General features: G+C 36.5%; 2 protein-coding genes across 3 annotated transcripts; both read right to left on the reverse strand.

The window, feature by feature from the left end:
- Window positions 1-179: 179 nt before the first annotated feature.
- On the reverse strand, window positions 180-1,160 carry LOC105233558 (uncharacterized). 2 transcript variants are annotated; one of them, XM_049451990.1, is made up of 2 exons: window positions 833-1,160; window positions 180-761 (listed from the first exon to the last, which is right to left on the reverse strand). In XM_049451990.1, exons 1-2 carry the CDS (start codon window positions 875-877, stop codon window positions 222-224), a joined length of 585 nt encoding a protein of 194 aa, XP_049307947.1. In that variant the 5' UTR covers window positions 878-1,160; the 3' UTR covers window positions 180-221. The 2 variants fall into 2 exon arrangements, with proteins under 2 accessions (XP_049307947.1, XP_011213977.2); XM_011215675.3 differs by having other exon boundaries at window positions 824-984.
- Window positions 1,161-4,649: 3,489 nt separating this feature from the next.
- On the reverse strand, window positions 4,650-5,649 carry LOC105230501 (uncharacterized). Its single transcript, XM_011211291.4, has 2 exons — window positions 5,443-5,649; window positions 4,650-5,345 (listed from the first exon to the last, which is right to left on the reverse strand). The coding sequence occupies exons 1-2, from the start codon at window positions 5,500-5,502 to the stop codon at window positions 4,707-4,709; spliced, it is 699 nt and encodes a 232-aa protein (XP_011209593.2). The 5' UTR covers window positions 5,503-5,649; the 3' UTR covers window positions 4,650-4,706.
- Between the last annotated feature and the right edge of the window lie 14,006 nt (window positions 5,650-19,655).

Consider the following 19,655-nt stretch of genomic DNA (forward strand, 5'->3'; position numbering starts at 1 on the left):
CGATCCTAGAATTTAAAAAAGTCTGGTAAACAACGCACCGGAACCTTTTATCGACTTGAAAGCTACTTCAATTGAACTATGTTTTATCTTGAAACGAAAAACAGATTTTCGTACCTGCTTGAACATTTCTAAAGAAAAACTCAACATTATCAAAGAGGTTTGTCATTTTGCTCACATTCTTAAAACTTTATTCTGAATTTCACACATTTAAAATAGACACATTAAACTCCCCTCTCAAAATAATAGAATCGCATACATTTTCCGAAAGCAATTACTTTCTTAGACAAATTTCGGGCATTCTTAATTTTTCTTGACCACTTTTTCAGATTTCGTGCCGTCTTTTTTCTCTGCTGCTCCGGCGTCAAACCGTTCACATAATTATCAATGCGCTGCACAATTTCTTTGTAGAAGTCTTCATGTTTTTGATCCACAATCTTCCGAATTTCATCAAATCCATACTCGCGTAACAGGATATCATCTGGATGATTTCCACGCCGACTGGCGCTGGGATCTAAGCGCTCCACGACGCGAATAGTACAATCACTCAGCATCCATGCGCGAGTCTCCGGTTCTACGCTTGTTTCATATTTGTGTATCTTCGCTTGGATTAGCTTCTGACACATTTCCTCACTCCTTGCAAAAACATAACTGTTTATAGCGAGTGAATCTTCAAACATGGCGTCCAGCAACTGATTGCGGGAAGCCAAAGTTTCCATATCTATTTCGAGGTCTTTAGTGTCATCGGCGTATGTGCAGACGAGCTGCGGTGAGTTGAGAAAATTTACTGATTTCGGTTGTTAAAAATTTATTATAAATTTCTTACACTAATTACCAGCAGCAATGCAGCGAAGTACTTGTGGATAAACACTCCAGGCATTTTAGTCGAGATACTTGTATTTGCACCGTACTAATCTAACGATGTGCACTCTCCGCTGATTTTATTTCGAATGCAGTTTCGAATGCGCTTGTATGCATATTTCTGAAAAACAATAACAATTGTGACAGATGTAGCAGTACTAGTTTATGCTTATTAACATAAGCAATAGTTAGGCCGCGGTTCTGAAATCTGGTGTGTGTCTGTGCTCACTTATGAAGTCTTAAAAGTTTTCTTCTCAGCGCTGCTGATCGACGACATTATGTGGAACAAGCAAATATGAGAAATATACTCAGAGGTTAAAAAACTGTGAATATTTCCTGAAGTCCTTTGATATGAACTTCGAACTCCTTATTCGCCGAATTGAAGGCACTTACTTCATGAGCTATACGTAGCTTTAGAAAATTCAGTAGCACAGTCATCACTTAGTGTATATGTTGAGCGTGACGTCAAGGTCTTTATCAGTTCGATTACAAGATAGGAATCACAAGTCAAGGTTATCACATTTAATCATTTATATATATACATATACATATAATAGATCTGCTGAACTGCCTACAGAGCAGGAAGAAACATGTTACCAAACACACTGTAATAAAAGGTCTAGTAAAGAGAACCTCGTTAATTTCTCAATTGATGGTTCTAGCCATATGTGTCTCTCGTATAACCGTTATCGGTTGACGAAGTATGGCATTTGAAAGATAAGGTTTGATACTCAAACATATCCTTAGAAAGTTCTGTGACTGTTTGACTTAGTTTTGTTTGAACACGCGTCAAAAATGAATATCAGAAATGGACACTAACAAAGCGTGACTACGCCATATATTTTAAAAATTGTTGCAAAATTGGTAAGCTGACCAAGACGGGATTGATAGTTAAGGCATTTTTGCTAAGCGTTTGGTGTGATTGGCAGCAAATCATCTACTAGGAGCTTATATTACTGCCAACTTCTTATCTTGTACCTGTATAGTCAGCAATGAGACCGTGTAAAGTCGGGCGGCCAGCTTTGGAAAATAAGTGAGGAATTGTACGCCAGGCCACACATTAAAAGGAGCACAGCAGATGCTGCGGGAGCTTGGTTAGGCAAGTCCCAAGCATACACTTCACGGTTCGGACCTAACATCAAGTAATTATTATCTGTACATATCAGCAGCGAATTTATTAGCTGGTGTAGTATATTTTTGTTTGCGAATTGGGGGTATCTTTAAGAATGACAATACGAAATTACCTTAAAATTACCAACAAGTTATCAAACAAAACGATAAATACTCAAACTGAATTGGATTATTCCAACTATGTCAAGTAACATCTTTAATATAATGCAAAAATTATATATTTATTTTTACTAGAACTTAATCTTGACAGAGTTTTGTAATTTTACTTGCATTTTCAAAACAAAAAATATTTCCGTTTACCTTTGCTTTAAAGCACTTAACAGCATGCCCACTAAACCCCTCTTTCAAAATAATAAAATCGCATGCAACTGTTATAAAACATGTTTTTCATTGAGAGAGTTGGTGCGTCCTTAATTTTACTTGACCACATTCTCAGATTTCGTGCTGTCGTTCTGGTTTGTTGCTCCGGCGTCAAACCCTTCACATAATCATCCATCCGTTGCACAATTTCTGCGAAGAATTCTTCATATTTCTGATTCACCATCTTTTGAATATTTGCTAATCCATATTTATGCCATAGGGTTTCTTCGGTTTTGCTACCATAACGACCGCCTGTAGGATAAAGGCGCTCCACAACGCGTTTACGACAATTTTTTACAACAGCGTCGCGACTCTCCAATTCCTCACTCGTTTCATTCCTGTACATCTCATCGTCGATTAACTTTTCACATAATTCCTCACTCCGCGCAAAAAGATATTCAGTTACTACAAGGGAGTCATTAAATATGGAGTCCAACAACTGATTGCGGGAACCAAACGTTTCCATGTCAATTTCGGGGTCGCCAGTGCCTTCGGCGTTGATGCAGGCGAGCTGAGATGTGTTGGAAACATTTTTATATACTTTTAATTATTTATTTTTATTATTACTAATTTATATATATTTTTCTTACAGCGATCACCAGCAGAAACACAGCAAAGTAATTGTGGATAGGCACTCGAGCCATTTAATTCGGAATAACTGAACTGTAGTTATGTATCTCTTCTAGCGATGAGTACTCACGGCAGCTTTTGCTTTAAATGCAATTTCGAATGCGCTTTTATACACATTTTTGAACAACAACAACAGCTAAAATATATGTATATATATATATATATATATAAAATTTTTTTGAATATATATATACATATATACAATATGAGTTTTACTTTAGTGGTTTGAGGAAGAGCTGGGCCCGATTTCTTACGTGTCGATTACTTATCTGCTAACTTACTAAAAAAAGTATGTGGAGAAGTTTATCAGTTTTAGCCGCAGAAAGGCTGTGGAATGCTACATTAGATTAAGAGTAAAACACAAATTCTTCGAACTACACATTTTGCTCAAGTTGCCTGGTTTGAATTTTGAATCCAAAATTCATCGAGTTGAAGACGCGTACTCAATGAGCTATTACTTTGGCGTAAACAGTGGCTATGAAGATAATAAACTTAAGGCATGTGACAGCCAGGTAGTTATCAGTGTCTTTATGTTACAAGATCGCAGTCAAGAACTAGGGTTATCAGGTTGTTTTAAATAAGTATGGACCCATGTCCATATATGTATACTCCTATGGTGGTGTCTGTGGGAGTTTGAGATGTTTATTTTTTGTCAATGATTTCAGAATTGAAACACAATTGAAATTTTATTTTAGTAAACAAATCATAAATAATAAATAGATACCGAAAGTGTTGCCAGCCAATTTAAATTTTGAGTCAATTAATGAAACGGTAGATACAACCCAAATAAAGGTTGACTGTAATACCCTACACAAATAACAAAGATTTCTTAAAAAAACTTGATTTCGATGGGCCAGTTTGTGCGACAGCTATACGCTATAGTGTATAGTGTTTCGATCTGAAAAATTTCTGCGGATATTGTATCATTGCCTCAGATAATGACGTGTAACAAAACTCGTGAAGATATCTCCAAAACTGAAAAAGTTTTCCATACAAGCCATTGATTCGGAGCGTTCGGTTTGTATGGCAGCTATAGGCTATAGTTAACCGATCTGAACACATTCTTTTGATATTGCAATATTCGTTGAGGCAATGATCCGTGCCAAATTTCGTGAAGATATCTCGTCTAGTGAAAAAGTTTTCCATACAATAGCTTGATTCTGATTTGGCAGTTTGTATGGCAGCTATATGCTATAGTTGTCAGATATCGACGGCTCCGACAAGTAAGCAGTTTCTTAAGGAGAAAAGGATGTGAGCATAATTTCAGATTGAGATCTAAAAAGTGAAGCACTATTCTGCGTATATATAGGCCGACAGGCGGACGAACGGACAAACGAACGGGCGGACAGGCCAACGGTCGTGGTTTAATCGGCTCAGCTGATCTTTAGAACAAGTATATACTATATATAAGAATGGCGATTAAGCCATGTCTTTTGTCCGTCCTGTCCCGTCCGTTATGGGGTCTCTAACGCTTCTTTCTGAGCGATTCAAACTTCGTGGCAAACTTGTAAGAACTCATCCACTTCATTGAATTAGAAAGACTCCTTGGAACTTGCTAACGAATTTTAATGCAGAAAATAACCACAGTCGGGAGTAAAAGCTTGCGCAAACTTCGACCAAAGCTCTTAGTATCCACATATTTCCCCTTTTTTTGCCTCTAAAATGTAAAATTATTCAGTCAATTTGCCTTTAATTTAGCTAATATAATATATAGGTCAATATATACTTCAAAATTTAACAAAGAATCGCATAAAATCTTTAAAAGTCTCCATTCTCAGCTCCACATCGCTTTCGGCCTTCATTTTAGCCGACCACTCCATCATTTTTTGCGCTTCCACTTCGTCCGTACGGCGCTCTTGTGGCGTCAAATGCGCCAAATAAGCGTCGACGTCCTTGACAAAGTCACTCATAAACTTAATTTGCTTACGCGTAACCCTACGTTGCAAATCGTCCAGTCCATTTCTCTTCAGCGCACGTTCAATTAGGTAATTTTCGGGACTAAACTTACGTCGCGGATTTGTGGTGTCATGTCGTCTAAGTATAGCTTCGAATTCCTGATAAATCAACGACTTCGCAATGAGATAAAACAAACGGTTCGCTATATTGCTACGCGCTGGTGGCTCCTCTTGCTCTTTGTCGACGACTTGCCGCACAAAATTCTCCATAATGTGACGTTCGGCCTCCATGAGATCGCTGCGTGTGCGCTGCACTTCCTCATCGGCCAACACACTCTGCACCAGCGCTTTGCTTTGTACCAACTCATAGTCGGTCAGCTTTAGGTACTCCTCAATCATTGTGGCGAGCAATTGTTCACGGCGATTGGCTAAACCCTCCTCGGCGGTTGAGGCGAATGCCCAATTGACGAGCTGAAAGTGTAGAAGAATCTCTTTTAGCTAGTTTTCTGATCTAATTTTCTTTTATATTTCAAGGCAATGGATGCAAACTATGCCGACATTTACATACCAGTCCCAGCAGCAGCGTTAAGGCAAGCAGCAGCTTAAAGCGTTGACAGGGCTTGGCCATTTTGTTTTCGTGCACCTGCAGCCGTTCTTCTTGGATGTCGTAAAGCGAAATGTGTGTTTACATTCAAATTTAAACTGACAATGCCCTCAAATAGGAAATGTTGTCTGTCAGAGCAGTCACACAACCGAAATGTCGGCCAACGATAGTGATAACACTCAACTCGTTACATACTCAGTTGCAGCGCTGAGTAGAGTTTTGCTTGGGCGCTTATCAAGCTGTCGCTGAGATCGCGGAGGTCGCCCTGATTGCTGATAGTAGAGCTGAGTAAACAAATCTGCATTTCTGTAATTCTATATACATATACATATATTTATAAATTGATGTGTTGAGTATATGCGAATTTATTCGTTATGAATATGAAGTCACCAGTGTTGAGTAACCACTCAAAAGTGAAGAGCGCGCGTACTAAAATCTATCACACACAGTTAGAAGTTTTGAAAATGCTCGTCGAATAAAAACAAAAAACAAAAGAGGCCCAGTCTTATATCATCGAGTTCAAAAGCAAGGTTATAGGGGAATTAAGTAAAATATTAAAATTAAATTATTGCTCAAGTCGTGCCGGAATGATCGGAATTCTACCGAAGTTCCACTCTAATCCAATATTTAAGTCTCCGAGCACCCTTTGTGAGGCAAAGCATCATTTAAATTGAGTAACAAAGCATTAAAAGATCATTTTGGAAAGAAAACATTTTCATTGTTGACCGAAAAAAAATCATCAGTGCTTACATATAATGATTTCTTGGGGCAGAGGAGGGTCAAAGTAGGACACAATTTGTAAGTCTACGAAACAAAGATATAATGGTTCTACTTGTAGAACAATAAAGGTAGTTTATGAGACACTTAGTTATGATTAATATATAAAGTAACAGATAAAAGTGGATGGATTTTTAGAAAGAATTTAAATATCATGGTGGATCTAAGGTGCTATTTCACGATAAATCTGCAATGGGCTCGAGGAGATAGTGTTAAACCAGGGAACTGTGCAGCAGATGAACTCGCCAGAACATGCCTCACCCTACAATTAGACACCGAAATAGAGCGAACTTACGTGTCTCTGACCACTTGTAGATATTGGTTGTCAAAAAAGTCTTGCGGTATTTTTATTGAATCAATTCGTGTAGCACCCATACATCGAGCTTCTTAGTGACTCCAAGCTTCTTCAAATGGTTTATAACGGTTTGGTGACTACTATACCGGTCTATTTCGACCAATTCAGCGACTTGAGCGAAATAGAGCGAACTTACATGCCTCTGTCCAATTCTAGATATTTTGTCAACGATCATGTCATAAATGCAGCTGAGTCTCGGTGAATCAATCGCTAACTTGCTGGAGAAGCAGACAAATTTGGCTTAAATAGAATATGCGCCACACATAGCGATTTTAAAAACCTAAAAGTATTGATATAAGAACTCTACTAAGAGTATTAACAGCTCTTATAGCCGGACATGAGAATAAACTGGGAGTTATAACGACTATTGTAGAAGCTGTCATGAGGTTGATGAGAAGAAGACTAAAAAACAACTTCTAGGAAAAAATCACAACTATCAGTTGAGTGTTTCTTGACGAAGTATCGGCGGTTGCTCAGATAAAACTTCTCTTACTGATGAATTTCATCATAGTGTGAGGGGACTTTAAATGACTGTATCACAATGCTGGTATTTTAAAAACATCTGAGGATGTATACGTCGAAAACAGCCACTTTACGATAAAGCTTAAAGATTTTAAAGTAATCAAACCAAATGTCTTCCGTTTCATCTATATCGGGAGAGAAATATATAACCACCTTCTAATAGGACTCAAAATATCTACCTTTGCTTAAGTTGACTTAATCTATCTTCCACCTCCACTTTTCCAAACTTTTGTTTCATTATTAACATACCCTCTTCTCACCGCTGCTCAATTCTCTTACTTGTGCACAACGCGGCGAGTGTTCGTCGTCACTTCCTCGGCATATGTTATGAGTTATTTTTCGCTCACACATGTTAATTGTGGAAGAATTCAAATTAAATTCCTATTGTTAGCGTGTTTATGTGGTTTCTTTGGGCGCCTTAGTTTCAATGTTCCATATAAATTCTTGCCACAAATTATGCGAGTCTACATATTTGCCATTCGTACATATTGTATATACCAAGAGTAATTCTCTTGTGTTCGACCATTTCAGCGTTAATTTCCACATAATTGTGGTTAGAACATTGTTAATAACGGTAATTAATTGTTGGTGTAAAACTCAAATTATAGCTGTTTAGTTACGGGCACGTGTCAGTTAAAATCGAAGATACTGCACAGTTCGTTTGTTCTTGAAAAATGAGGTCATTACATGAAAGGTTGTTTATATCGAACTATTAAGTCATTATTGGAGATCTATTTTAAGGCATATAACGCTATTTGCACGATTAAGTTATTATTTTTAGTGACTAATCGTACCTTTAAATTAGCACGTATTAAATATTTGATGCATTCTTGGTTTAAATGATTTAGGCGCACATTCTGGGTATGAAATACCCATTTGCTCGACTCGTCCCGATAAATTTTTTTTTTTTCAAAAAGTATACCACAAACAGATGTCCTTAGACATGCTCGATTGCGAATTCCGATCCCACATTCTTGGAGAGAATTGTAACTGCCGATGAGACACCGGTATATGTATAAGTCTGAAAACCCATTAGTCAACAATTATCGGAATGAAAGGGAAAATACGAGCTGAAATCAAAAAGATAACGCCGGTGCCGCTTACAAATCAAGGTGAAGCTCGCTGTTTTTTACGAATTTCGTGGAGGGAGGGACAGACGGTCGATAAGAAGTTCTGTTTGACCATATAAAAGCATTTGCATGAAAACATGCTTCGAAAACGGTCGGAATTGTGGTAGAAAAATTCATGGATTTTGCACGATGATAGTGCGACATCGCATCGAGCCGCGATTGTGACCGAATTTAAAGCCAAAAATGCAATGAATATCATTGATTAACCGCCGTAATCAAAGAAATTGACTCCACGTGATTTTTTTTCTTGTTCTCCAAACTAAAATTGCCGCTCCGTGGAACCCGTTTTCAGTCAATCGAAGAGATAAAAATTCGCTGAAAGAGCTGAAGGCCTGGTGAGATGGCTGAGTGCTTATGAAAAAGGTTTCGAGGATTGGACAAATTGTTGGCATAAGTGTATTACATCTGGTGGGTATTACTTTGAAGGCGACAAAATAAATATTCAGAAATAATTAAACATTTTCCGTTTTATTTACAATTTCCGGAACCTTTTTTTCACACCATATTTCCCAAAAGTTTTGTACGGCAGTGCCACCCTAATACTTATCACATAAGTGTATCAAACAGTAAGCTGTTTACCAACCTTTGGGCTTACGTTAAATGCAAACACTCGATTACTTATTCAAAAAAAAAAACTGCTTCAGCATATGTAAGCGAAACTACTTATTTATGCCGCATGCGGTCTGCCACTCATTTTACTGCATATTTATTTTGTAATTTTATTTTATTTCACTTTTAAGGAAAGTATTTCGTATTCTTCTCTTGATTACTTTTTATTTTATTTATATTTTATTCAAAAGGCCATGCAAGCCAACAAATTAACAATTTAGCAGCGCACACAACGGTTGCCAGATACATATGTAAATTAGAAGCAAGACACGCGACAAGCGGTTAGATGGTAAGGTGAAAGGTAAGCAGGAAGTAGATACATATCGTCACCTAAAACGCAAAATAACGTAACATCACTTTTCATAAGTTAACAGGCGAAGAAAAAACGATATAATAGAAAGCATTCATATTGAAACAAATTTTGAATATTGGTTACATATTGGTTAGGTATTGGTTATATATTGGTTACATATTGGTTATATCGTTTGCAGACGAAGGAAAAACGATATAATAGAATCAAGTTTTAAATATGGGTATGTATATATTGGTTACTTATTGGTTACATCGTTTACAGGCGAAAGAAAAACGATATAATAGAAAGCACTCATATTGAAACGAATTTTGAATATTGGTTATATATTGGTTAGATATTGGTTATATATTGGTTATATCGTTTACAGGCGCAGGAAAAACGTTATAATAGAAAGCACTCACATTGGAACAAATTTTGAAAATTGGTTATATATTGCTTAAATAGTGGTTATATATTGGTTACATATTGGTTATATCGTTTGCATACGAAGGAAGAACGATATAATAGAAAGCACTCATATTGAAACAAATTTTGAATATTGGTTATATATTGGTTACTTATTGGTTATATGTTTATTGGTTATATCGTTTACAGGTGAAGGAAAAACGTTATAATAGAAAGCACTCATATTAAAACAAATTTTGAATAGTGGTTATATATTGGTTAGATAGTTGTTTCATATTGGTTACATATTGGTTATATAGTTTTTTTTTTATGATACGTTGCTTTGCATTTTTAGTGACGATATGTACATGTGTATAGGTAAATTGTAGCTATATTCGTATATGCCTGTAAATAGCGAGTATTTCGTATATAAAACTTAAAGCAACACGACTAACGATAAGCAAATGTCCGTAAGGACTCCACCTTCTGAAAACCTACCACATATTTAAATTATATGGCAGCATATACGTATTTAGATATATGTCAAGAGTAACCGCCGACAAGTTGCCATTGAAAATGCATACCCGCACGTCAACCAACTCATACATTATTAATCAATTAGGAAATACATAAACACACCACAAGACAAGAAGAAGAAGATAAAAAGGAAGAAGCAGAAATTATTTGAAATACGTGAAAACGCACAAATATATATCACCAAATATATATCTACACAGTTAGAAATACAATATATTTTTAAGAGCTTGATAACTTTTTTAAAAAAAAAAACGCATAAAATTTGCAAAATCTCATCGGTTCTTTATTTGAAACGTTAGATTGGTTCATGACATTTACTTTTTGAAGATAATTTCATTTAAATGTTGACCGCGGCTGCGTCTTAGGTGGTCCATTCGGAAAGTCCAATTTTGGGCAACTTTTTCGAGCATTTCGGCCGGAATAGCCCGAATTTCTTCGGAAATGTTGTCTTCCAAAGCTGGAATAGTTGCTGGCTTATTTCTGTAGACTTTAGACTTGACGTAGCCCCACAAAAAATAGTCTAAAGGCGTTAAATCGCATGATCTTGGTGGCCAACTTACGGGTCCATTTCTTGAGATGAATTGTTGTCCGAAGTTTTCCCTCAAAATGGCCGTAGAATCGCGAGCTGTGTGGCATGTAGCGCCATCTTGTTGAAACCACATGTCAACCAAGTTCAGTTCTTCCATTTTTGGCAACAAAAAGTTTGTTAGCATCGAACGATAGCGATCGCCATTCACCGTAACGTTGCGTCCAACAGCATCTTTGAAAAAATACGGTCCAATGATTCCACCAGCGTACAAACCACACCAAACAGTGCATTTTTCGGGATGCATGGGCAGTTCTTGAACGGCTTCTGGTTGCTCTTCACCCCAAATGCGGCAATTTTGCTTATTTACGTAGCCATTCAACCAGAAATGAGCCTCATCGCTGAACAAAATTTGTCGATAAAAAGCGCGAAACACATTTCGAACCGAACACTGATTTTGGTAATAAAATTCAATGATTTGCAAGCGTTGCTCGTTAGTAAGTCTATTCATGATGAAATGTCAAAGCATACTGAGCATCTTTCTCTTTGACACCATGTCTGAAATCCCACGTGATCTGTCAAATACTAATGCATGAAAATCCTAACCTCAAAAAAATCACCCGTTATTAATATGACTCACACACACACACATATGGACCGCTTTGCTGCCACAAAACACTCTGCCGCAGCGCACCGCAACGCACCAGCGGTTTTGGGGTTATATAATACGAGTACATGAGTACTACGCAACGTGGAATTTTTATTTGCATAATGAGTAGCTCACCGGGTGGCGGCTAAAATCAAGCGAACCGCGTTCGGCCTGATTACTTTGTCGTCACCACAAAAATGTGCTTTGCTTTGGCGAGCGGTGGATATGCGGGTGTTAAGGATAAGCACATATGGTTCATATTACAAGTATACATATAAACGAGTATGTATGGGAATATGACATATATTGTATTATGAGTACAAAACAAATGATTATGAGGGTTTAGAAATGTGTGTGAGGGAAGAGCAGGCGACAAAAGCTATATTTAAGTTACAGGAAGGAAGTTCCAAGGAAATATAATTTGGCATTTGCATAAAATACCTGTCTTGCAGAATAATAGCATCGAGCATCTCATAAATGGGTGGAAAAAGAACGCTGATTCCAGTAAAGAAAAGACCAGATTTTTTTTTAACTACTACAGTTTAGTTGCTTAAAAGAGAAAGCGTTTCCAAAACCAGTTTGGCAAAGTAAAAAGAATAAAAACTAGATTTTTTTGCAATAATATCCATAGGAGGAAGCCACAGCAGCAAGCAAAATAGACTATTTGACAGCTAACGTGTTGCCAGATATTCCATATATCTTGAGGCAAAATTTTATGTGAGTTGAGCATTCGTTTGTCACTCTCCTAGGTCCCTAGGCCAGGGTAGGTAATAAATTATAGTAGAATGAGACCTAATGGAAACGAAGGATAAGATAACGAAAGTTATAGGAAAATACTTTACAGTCACTCTGAGGCCAAGAAGAAGAAATTGTGTGGTTGAACTTTTAGGCCAAAAAAAAAACAGTTGATCTCGATTACCGCCGAAACTACGAGCAAAAAATTGTAAGGCAACGTTAAAGGTACTGAAAAGATCTACAACTGTCGTTGAAGCTCGTGATATCAGCGGGATAAAAAAATATTTTTTTCTTCATTTTCTAAGCAACTCGCATTTTTCGACAAATAATTACATTTACTTTTGGCCTAATACCGCCTACGATTTCCCTAAAATTTGCGCAGACTTTTGCATATTTTTTACTTTTCAATTCACTGTCATTTAAACTGTCAAGTGAACTTTCTGTTTTTCAATTATGCCACATGTCAACAAGGTAAGTCATAAAAATGCAAGAAAATCAACAGAAAATTCTAATATTTTTTCTCAAAAAAAAAATAAAATAAAATAAAATAAAAAATAAATAAACAAAACAAAATGCGTACCACATTTACAAACGTGCAACTCCAACTCAGCCCTATCTGTCTCTAAACTCAACTCTGTGGTGGCCAGCGAGCTTATAACTGTACGAAGCAAATACCTTAGAGTGACGCAAGCTGCTGACTTTCTGCTCGTGAGCGAGGGGAAAGGGCATCAGAGATTTACAATTTAGATTTCATGACGAAAACAATGACATGTCAAGATCTTAAACATTCTTGACTGTGGCTGAGTTGACACTGGTGTTCGGCGAAGAAGCGGGCAAGATAAAAATATTTAAAATATTGTTTTTGTAATGGAAATTCAGAGTAAAATTGCAGAGAATTGCGAAACAGAATCGATGACAGGGAATGTGGAAAATATACATATGAAAGAATTGTATAATTTACTATATAACTTTTTTGGTTAAAAGAAGTAGAAAATGTTATATTCTTTCGTAGGCGGATTTCAGATTCCAAAGGCATGCATGGATTTGACTGTCTAGGCTGAAAGTGTCTGAACTTTTTTTTAATATTTTTTCTTGAAATATTTTTTTTAATAAAAATGTTCTTTCAATATAAAAAGATATCCAAAAAACTTGTAAAAAAGCTGACACAGTCAGTTAATGGAGTAATTTTTCCCATATTATTGCTTTGGTGTAAGTAACTCTCTAATTGGCTAAATTAAGAGCCAGTCTGAAAAGCCGACAAAACATTTGTTTAGCCGAGCCACACACCCCGAATATAGCAAAGTTGCACTCCTTATGCAAAAATAATACAGAATATAATTCAGATCGTTAAACTTCCTAATAATTTAATCGTCTTCACAAGGTTATAATTATATCAGAATACCTTTTAACAATTAAAATATTCCAATTTAAGAAAAACAAATTACTTTAGGTAAAAAATCTGAATTTCAGAATGGAAAATTATAACTGGAGAGCGCAGCAAACCTGTATATATACAAATATTTGATTTATGTACTTATAAAGCAGATTGATTATCACAAAACTTTCCCAAAATACATATGTATGAGTGAATAATCGATAGAGCACACAAAAGCTTCATTTGTCAAATCCTAAATAGGTCAGGTTGTATCCCTTTTCATGCAAATGGACTTTCTCATTGCTTTTTAGGTCAGAATTTGCATACTTTTAGGAGCACTTTACTTTCATTACTCAAGGGCTTTGCTGTCATTGCAATTTTTGTTTGCTAAATGGAACAAGATTATAAAAATCATGAAAATACTTGATTTGTTATTTAATTTATGCAGTGGCTGAAGACATATTTTGAATGAACTCAAGTACATTAAGAAATTGCTTGGCTTTGGTATACTTTTCTTTTAAATTGCTGAGATTTTTTTTTCGAAAACTCTATCATTTATTTTTGTACATATATAGGTATGTATAGAGTAAAATACAAGTTTCGCTAACTTTCTTCATGAATTTTGATATTCTGCTTTCACATTGAGGAAATGTCGCTGCTATGTCTTCAACAAGCGACTCAAAATTTGTCTTGGATACAATGAAGTATTACTAAATATTATACAAACACGTAAAAAAAGAGCAAATTTCCTTTGGCGTTTTTAACTTGATAACTTTCCGAACAAAAATATAGTAGAGCTTTCTTTAAAAAGGAGACATTTTCACTAGAGACTTAAGATTAAAAATTAGTTCTTGCTAAAAGCTAACTCAGTTTATTCTACAGGAAAAAGCTAAATTTATACAAAGCAATGCAGTGTATAACATACTTTTGGGCAATAAGTAAGTTTGCGAGTGTCACGGCGTGAGCAATCGAACATACAGCTAGTATAAATTGTATAAACTAGCATAAACATATATAGTCGTCTTCGATTTACCATTTTTCTGCTCTCTCTCACACTGTACGCGCTGCTCTCTTCAAAAAAAAAGTTAGTAACAACAAAGTTATCGAGTTGAATTCGTTCAAGAGAATTTTTGAATGACTTAGTAAATTGATAAAGTGCTATCTTCAATATTATGAAGTTTTGTTTTGTATATCTTAGATCTTCTTTACTATTGTTAAAGGCTCAAATGGCAAATAAAAAAAGCTCCTTTCATTTCTGTGATTTTAAAAACTTAAGACTTAAAATCTCTTATAATAGTTTAGACAAACCTAAACCAAGGAGTTACTAATAGTGTTTGGAACACCGAAAAATTATTTCTCCACCAAGAAAGTTTCTAAGGGTTGCATCACAAGTGCTGCCTATTTGTTTGAACAGCTCACATAGTTTGTTCGTTTGACTACTCTCCAACGCTTAGCGAATTGAAGGGAGCCTTCGGTTAACTTGAAGGAATATGATGATACATAGGCTACTATACGAGTATATATTTCTGGACTAGGCAACACTAAGTGTTGCCAGGTGCAATCTGACATTTCCATTGGAAAGTTCGACATTTTTTAGCATAACATCACTCAGAACGTTTTGTCATTTAATCGTGAATTGTTTTATTTACAGGGATTAAAAAATTCACCTCGACCAAAAAATGGAATTAACTCGTGAACATTTTCGTGCGATCATTTTTCACAACTTTCGACGTGGATTATCACGAAAGGAGTGCATCGATGAACTAAAATCTTTGTATGGCTATGAAGCACCATCCTATAGCACTGTGAAAAACTGGTACAACGAATTCAATCGTGGCCGACGCTCAAAGACGAATTCCGTGAAGGTCGTCCAAAAACAGCCGTTGTTCCCGAAAACATCGATGTCGTACGTGAACTGATAATGCAAGACCGTCATGTAACATACATTCAGATAGAGGCATGCCTATACATTTCTCCCAACAGCATACATTCGATATTGCATGAACACCTGGCCGTAAAAAAAAGGTTTTTTTCTCGTTGGATCCCGCACAATTTGACAATCGCTCGAAAAAAGGCTCGTGTGGATTGGTGTAAAGAAATGCTGAAAAAATCCATGACGAATCATGGATCTATGCGTATGAGCCCGAAGCAATAGACCGTGTGGGTATTCCAAGACGAGCCAAATCCAACGAAAAAAAACATACAAAAAGAAAAAAAAATTTTCGTTGATAAATATTACTCTTTGCATTATTAGGCCAGAAATATATATAGCAGGCCTCGTATGATATACATACATATATACAGCGCCCGCTTGAAAACATGAACACTCGGAAACGTGAACACGCTTTTTTCTGTATTGAGTATTCTAAAACGTAAAAAAACGGAGAAATCTCGTTATCGTTAATGCGAACTAGCCAATTAGTGCTTTAATGTTAAAATAAAGAGCCAAACACCTGCATTCAAAATAAAAGAAAAACGAAGCTGATTTTTAGCGATGGATGGCTTCAAAACTTATGCGGCATTCGACATTTTCAAATATCGGGCGAAAAGTTATATTCACAGCCTCAGCTAGTTAATGCTTTTAGAGAAAAAATTAGAGCTAAAATGACCAAATTGGATTTGATCAGTAAGTCTTCAGTTTAGAAAAGAGTACTTCCAGGTGTAAAGTCAGTGAAGCAACACGTTTTTATGTTGCTGAAATGCCATTGGAACTCATGCTCATACTCACCGGTAATCGAAATGACAAAGAAACCACGCTATTTTAAAAATTTTCAGTTTCCCATTGAGTTCAATAACTCAAAATCCGCCTGAATGACGTCAGCAGTTTTCAAAAAACGGTTACATGAGTCATTCGATCCACAGATACTACTTATTTTCATACTTCATCAAAATTAATTAAAAATTTGACGGTAGATTTAACAACTATGCCGCAATGAAACTGAAATTAAGAGAAAAGCTGGAAAATAGCACCCTATAAACTAAAACAACCAAAAAAGAAAAACAATTATTGTTCTCAATTTTTCTAATGCCACAAATTTCAAGGTACTCATAACGAACTGTTCACACGACTAAACTGTAAACTATGAATCAGTGCTATCTAAAAGTTAGCTCCGAATGAAATTTAATTTTCTGCCAAAGAACTTTTTAATGGAATGTGAGTGATTTGTAGAACAGAATGAACAGTTATGCAAAACTATTCTCAAACAATAATGTAAAATAATAAAACTTCGTCTGTGGGTATTACAGGTGTGTAGGCACAGTTAACAGTATACTATAGTAAGTAGAAACATATGGTTGTTTAATTGCAGTTGGGCTTTCGTACATCTAAGATTACTTTGCTGGCAATAAACAATGTAAATTTGCTTTCATGCTCGATTGAATTGAAAAGTAAAAAAAAAAAATAACATTACGTTAGATTATCATATAATATACATATGTATGTCATATACACATATACATTGAAACCATATAGTTAGTATACATAGTATATATCTATCTATCGTTTGTGACTATAGTTGGCATCAAGGCGAGTGTGAAAGTTGCATGTGAACGAAATGTGAAAGGCAACTTCCGAAACCTGTCATTCCATCGACGTCATGCAATGCATTAAACTGGGAATTTCGAGCGATTTCAAGCATGTCTATGTATGTGTATGTCTTTTTGCTTTTCGTTCGGAGAAAAATCTTTGTAATTAGATCAATAATTGGCAAATGAGTGAAATTCGAAGTGATGAGTGAGTTTGGCAGTGAAAATTGAAAAGCTTCTACAAATACATTTAATCGTTAGAAAGTCTGATTGCTCAAGTTATTGGACTGAGAACTTTTAAAGCTTTTAATTACGATAAAGAAATAATTGAAAAGTTGTTTATATAAATTATTAAAAATTATAATTTTTAATGAAAAAGTTATTATTTTAAATGATTTTGTTTAATACGTTAAATTGCATATTATTCAATAACTAAAAATGGGAAAGTGAGAGCAACAAAAGAGTTAATATCTAGTGTTTTGTGTGAAAATCCAAAAGCTAAAAATTTCAAAATAATTACCTGAAACTGTAGCATTTTCAAACAAAATTTTACTTACTAGTTAACCCGATATTAATTAGTTGAAAATAATGACGTTAAAATAAATGACGTCTCAGCAATCCGCTCAAAGGCTAGCTGCAAGAACAACCGGAGGAAGGAAGAAGAGGAAAGGTTGGCTTGGGCTAAGGCAAAAATGGAAGAAGACCGCGAATATTATGCATCGAGGCCGCAATTTACATTCTATGATCCGTGATTCGTAAATCTGAACGAGGAAGAAATTGCAGACAAAAGAGAGAGGTCCGTTGTAAGTCAAGCAACGGTGCCAATGAAACGACCGAAGAAAAAGGACAAAAGTCTAAAGGCAAATGTCAGACTTGATCAAGAGAAATCCTTAACGTCCAGGGCGGTCAGTGAGCATCTAATAGTGGCACCAATCGACCGAAGCAACCTCCTTGGACAGATCATAGAGGAGAAATCGAAAGCAGTATAGATGAACTTGACTCTCTCTTTGAACGACGAAATGGTGACCCGGGCACGCTCTATAAGGTCCGATGGTGCGGGCTGGCTCTATAAAGTCAAGATATTAAAACGTAAGTACCCTGACGGCCTCTCACTGCTATGAGTAAAGAAAGCGATTGCGAACCTTCAAGCCTATGGGAGAGAGCCGTTCTGGAAATAGTGGACCACAGTTGCATTTCTCCCATACCGACGGCGAAGGTTCTCATACCTCGCAAGGTAAAGGATTGCACGTCTGATTGATTAGGAGACAAAATCCTGATGTGTTGACCGAAGATTGGAGAGTGCTAAAAGTTACCAACTTCGGCAAGGAAGATGGCAGCAAAAACTACCTCCTCCAAGTAAACAAGTCAGCCGAGAACATGCTAACCGAGCGGTTTGGGAAAATGCCTTGGGATGTAGGTAGCGTATACCTTCGTCTCAAGAAGCTCAACCCAGCCGACAAAAACCAAGATACGCTACAGGAAAGAGAGGTGGAAAGGGAGAGGTTCTGGAAGCCACATTAAAGTTCCACGAAGCAGATAAGGTATAGCCGCAGTCTCAACCCGACCCCTGAAGAAGCCGGAACAGAATAGTGAAGGTTCTTCAAATAAATTTGCATAAAAGCAAAGTGGTTTTCGCCGAATTCCTTGTCAACTTAGAAAGAATCAGCTGCAATGCGGTTTTGGTACAGGAATCATATAAAGCCTCGATAATAATGGTCTCCGGCTTAAAGTCGCCGACATACTATACGCACTTCCCGAATGCAACAAAAAAACAAAGAACAGCCATATATGTAGGTAAAAACAAAAGTATGTAGTCATATAATATATTGATCTGAACTTCTCTTCAGACGGCCTGACTGTACATGTACGTAAAGGATGGCATGGATAAGAACCTACTCCTTGCAACCTATTGCAAGCCTCATTATGTTGAAGTGCCCATTGTAGAACTCCGGAGGTTGGTGGACGTAGCGGATAAAGAAGAAAGACTCCTGGTTACAGGCGCAAACGTCACTTAAAAGGATATATAACGAAGTTTCTGAAAGGGCTGACAGGCGAAAAAGGGAGAGAAATAATACCTTAAGTGCATGCATGGTCACCAAAAATCATGCACAAGAGACCCTTAGGAAAACTCGCTTGCTTCTTACTCACACGATCTCGAAGGAAGTACCGGACGGCTGTTGGTCACTTGACAGGTCACACCCCACTGACAACACATGCGAGCCGAACGGGCATAAGTGTTGACGATACATGTAGAAAATGCTGAAAAGTTGACATTAGAGTGCCACAGGAATGCCTGTGTCCAGCACTATACAGAACTCGTCCTAAGTATCTAGCTGCTTCGGACTTCAAAGGACTGGACGAAGTATCAAATGTTGACATGAAGCCACTTTTAAAGTTCGAAAAACCCGTTGACGTCTTGTGTAACGTATACTTAACTTTAAACTAAACTGAACCTCCATTTGGCATTACTAAGGACCAGCAGGTCTACAGGTATGTATGGAGTGCTAGCTTGCCACTATAACCTAACCTAATCTATATTACCGTAGATTACGACTTTACACATTGTTTAACTCAAAAATATAATAGATCTTGAAAGCAAAAACGAATAAAAAAATAAACTGAACTAACCTCTACCAGCAAAATAAAGTTTAACCTGGTAAAAACTGCCTTGAATTCATTCAAGCTTAAATTCTTTCGAATTTTCCTCACTTCCTAATATCCAACAGTTTCTCTTATTTAT

Source organism: Bactrocera dorsalis, chromosome 3 (assembly GCF_023373825.1).
Source record: "Bactrocera dorsalis isolate Fly_Bdor chromosome 3, ASM2337382v1, whole genome shotgun sequence".
Classification (NCBI taxonomy): domain Eukaryota; kingdom Metazoa; phylum Arthropoda; class Insecta; order Diptera; family Tephritidae; genus Bactrocera; species Bactrocera dorsalis.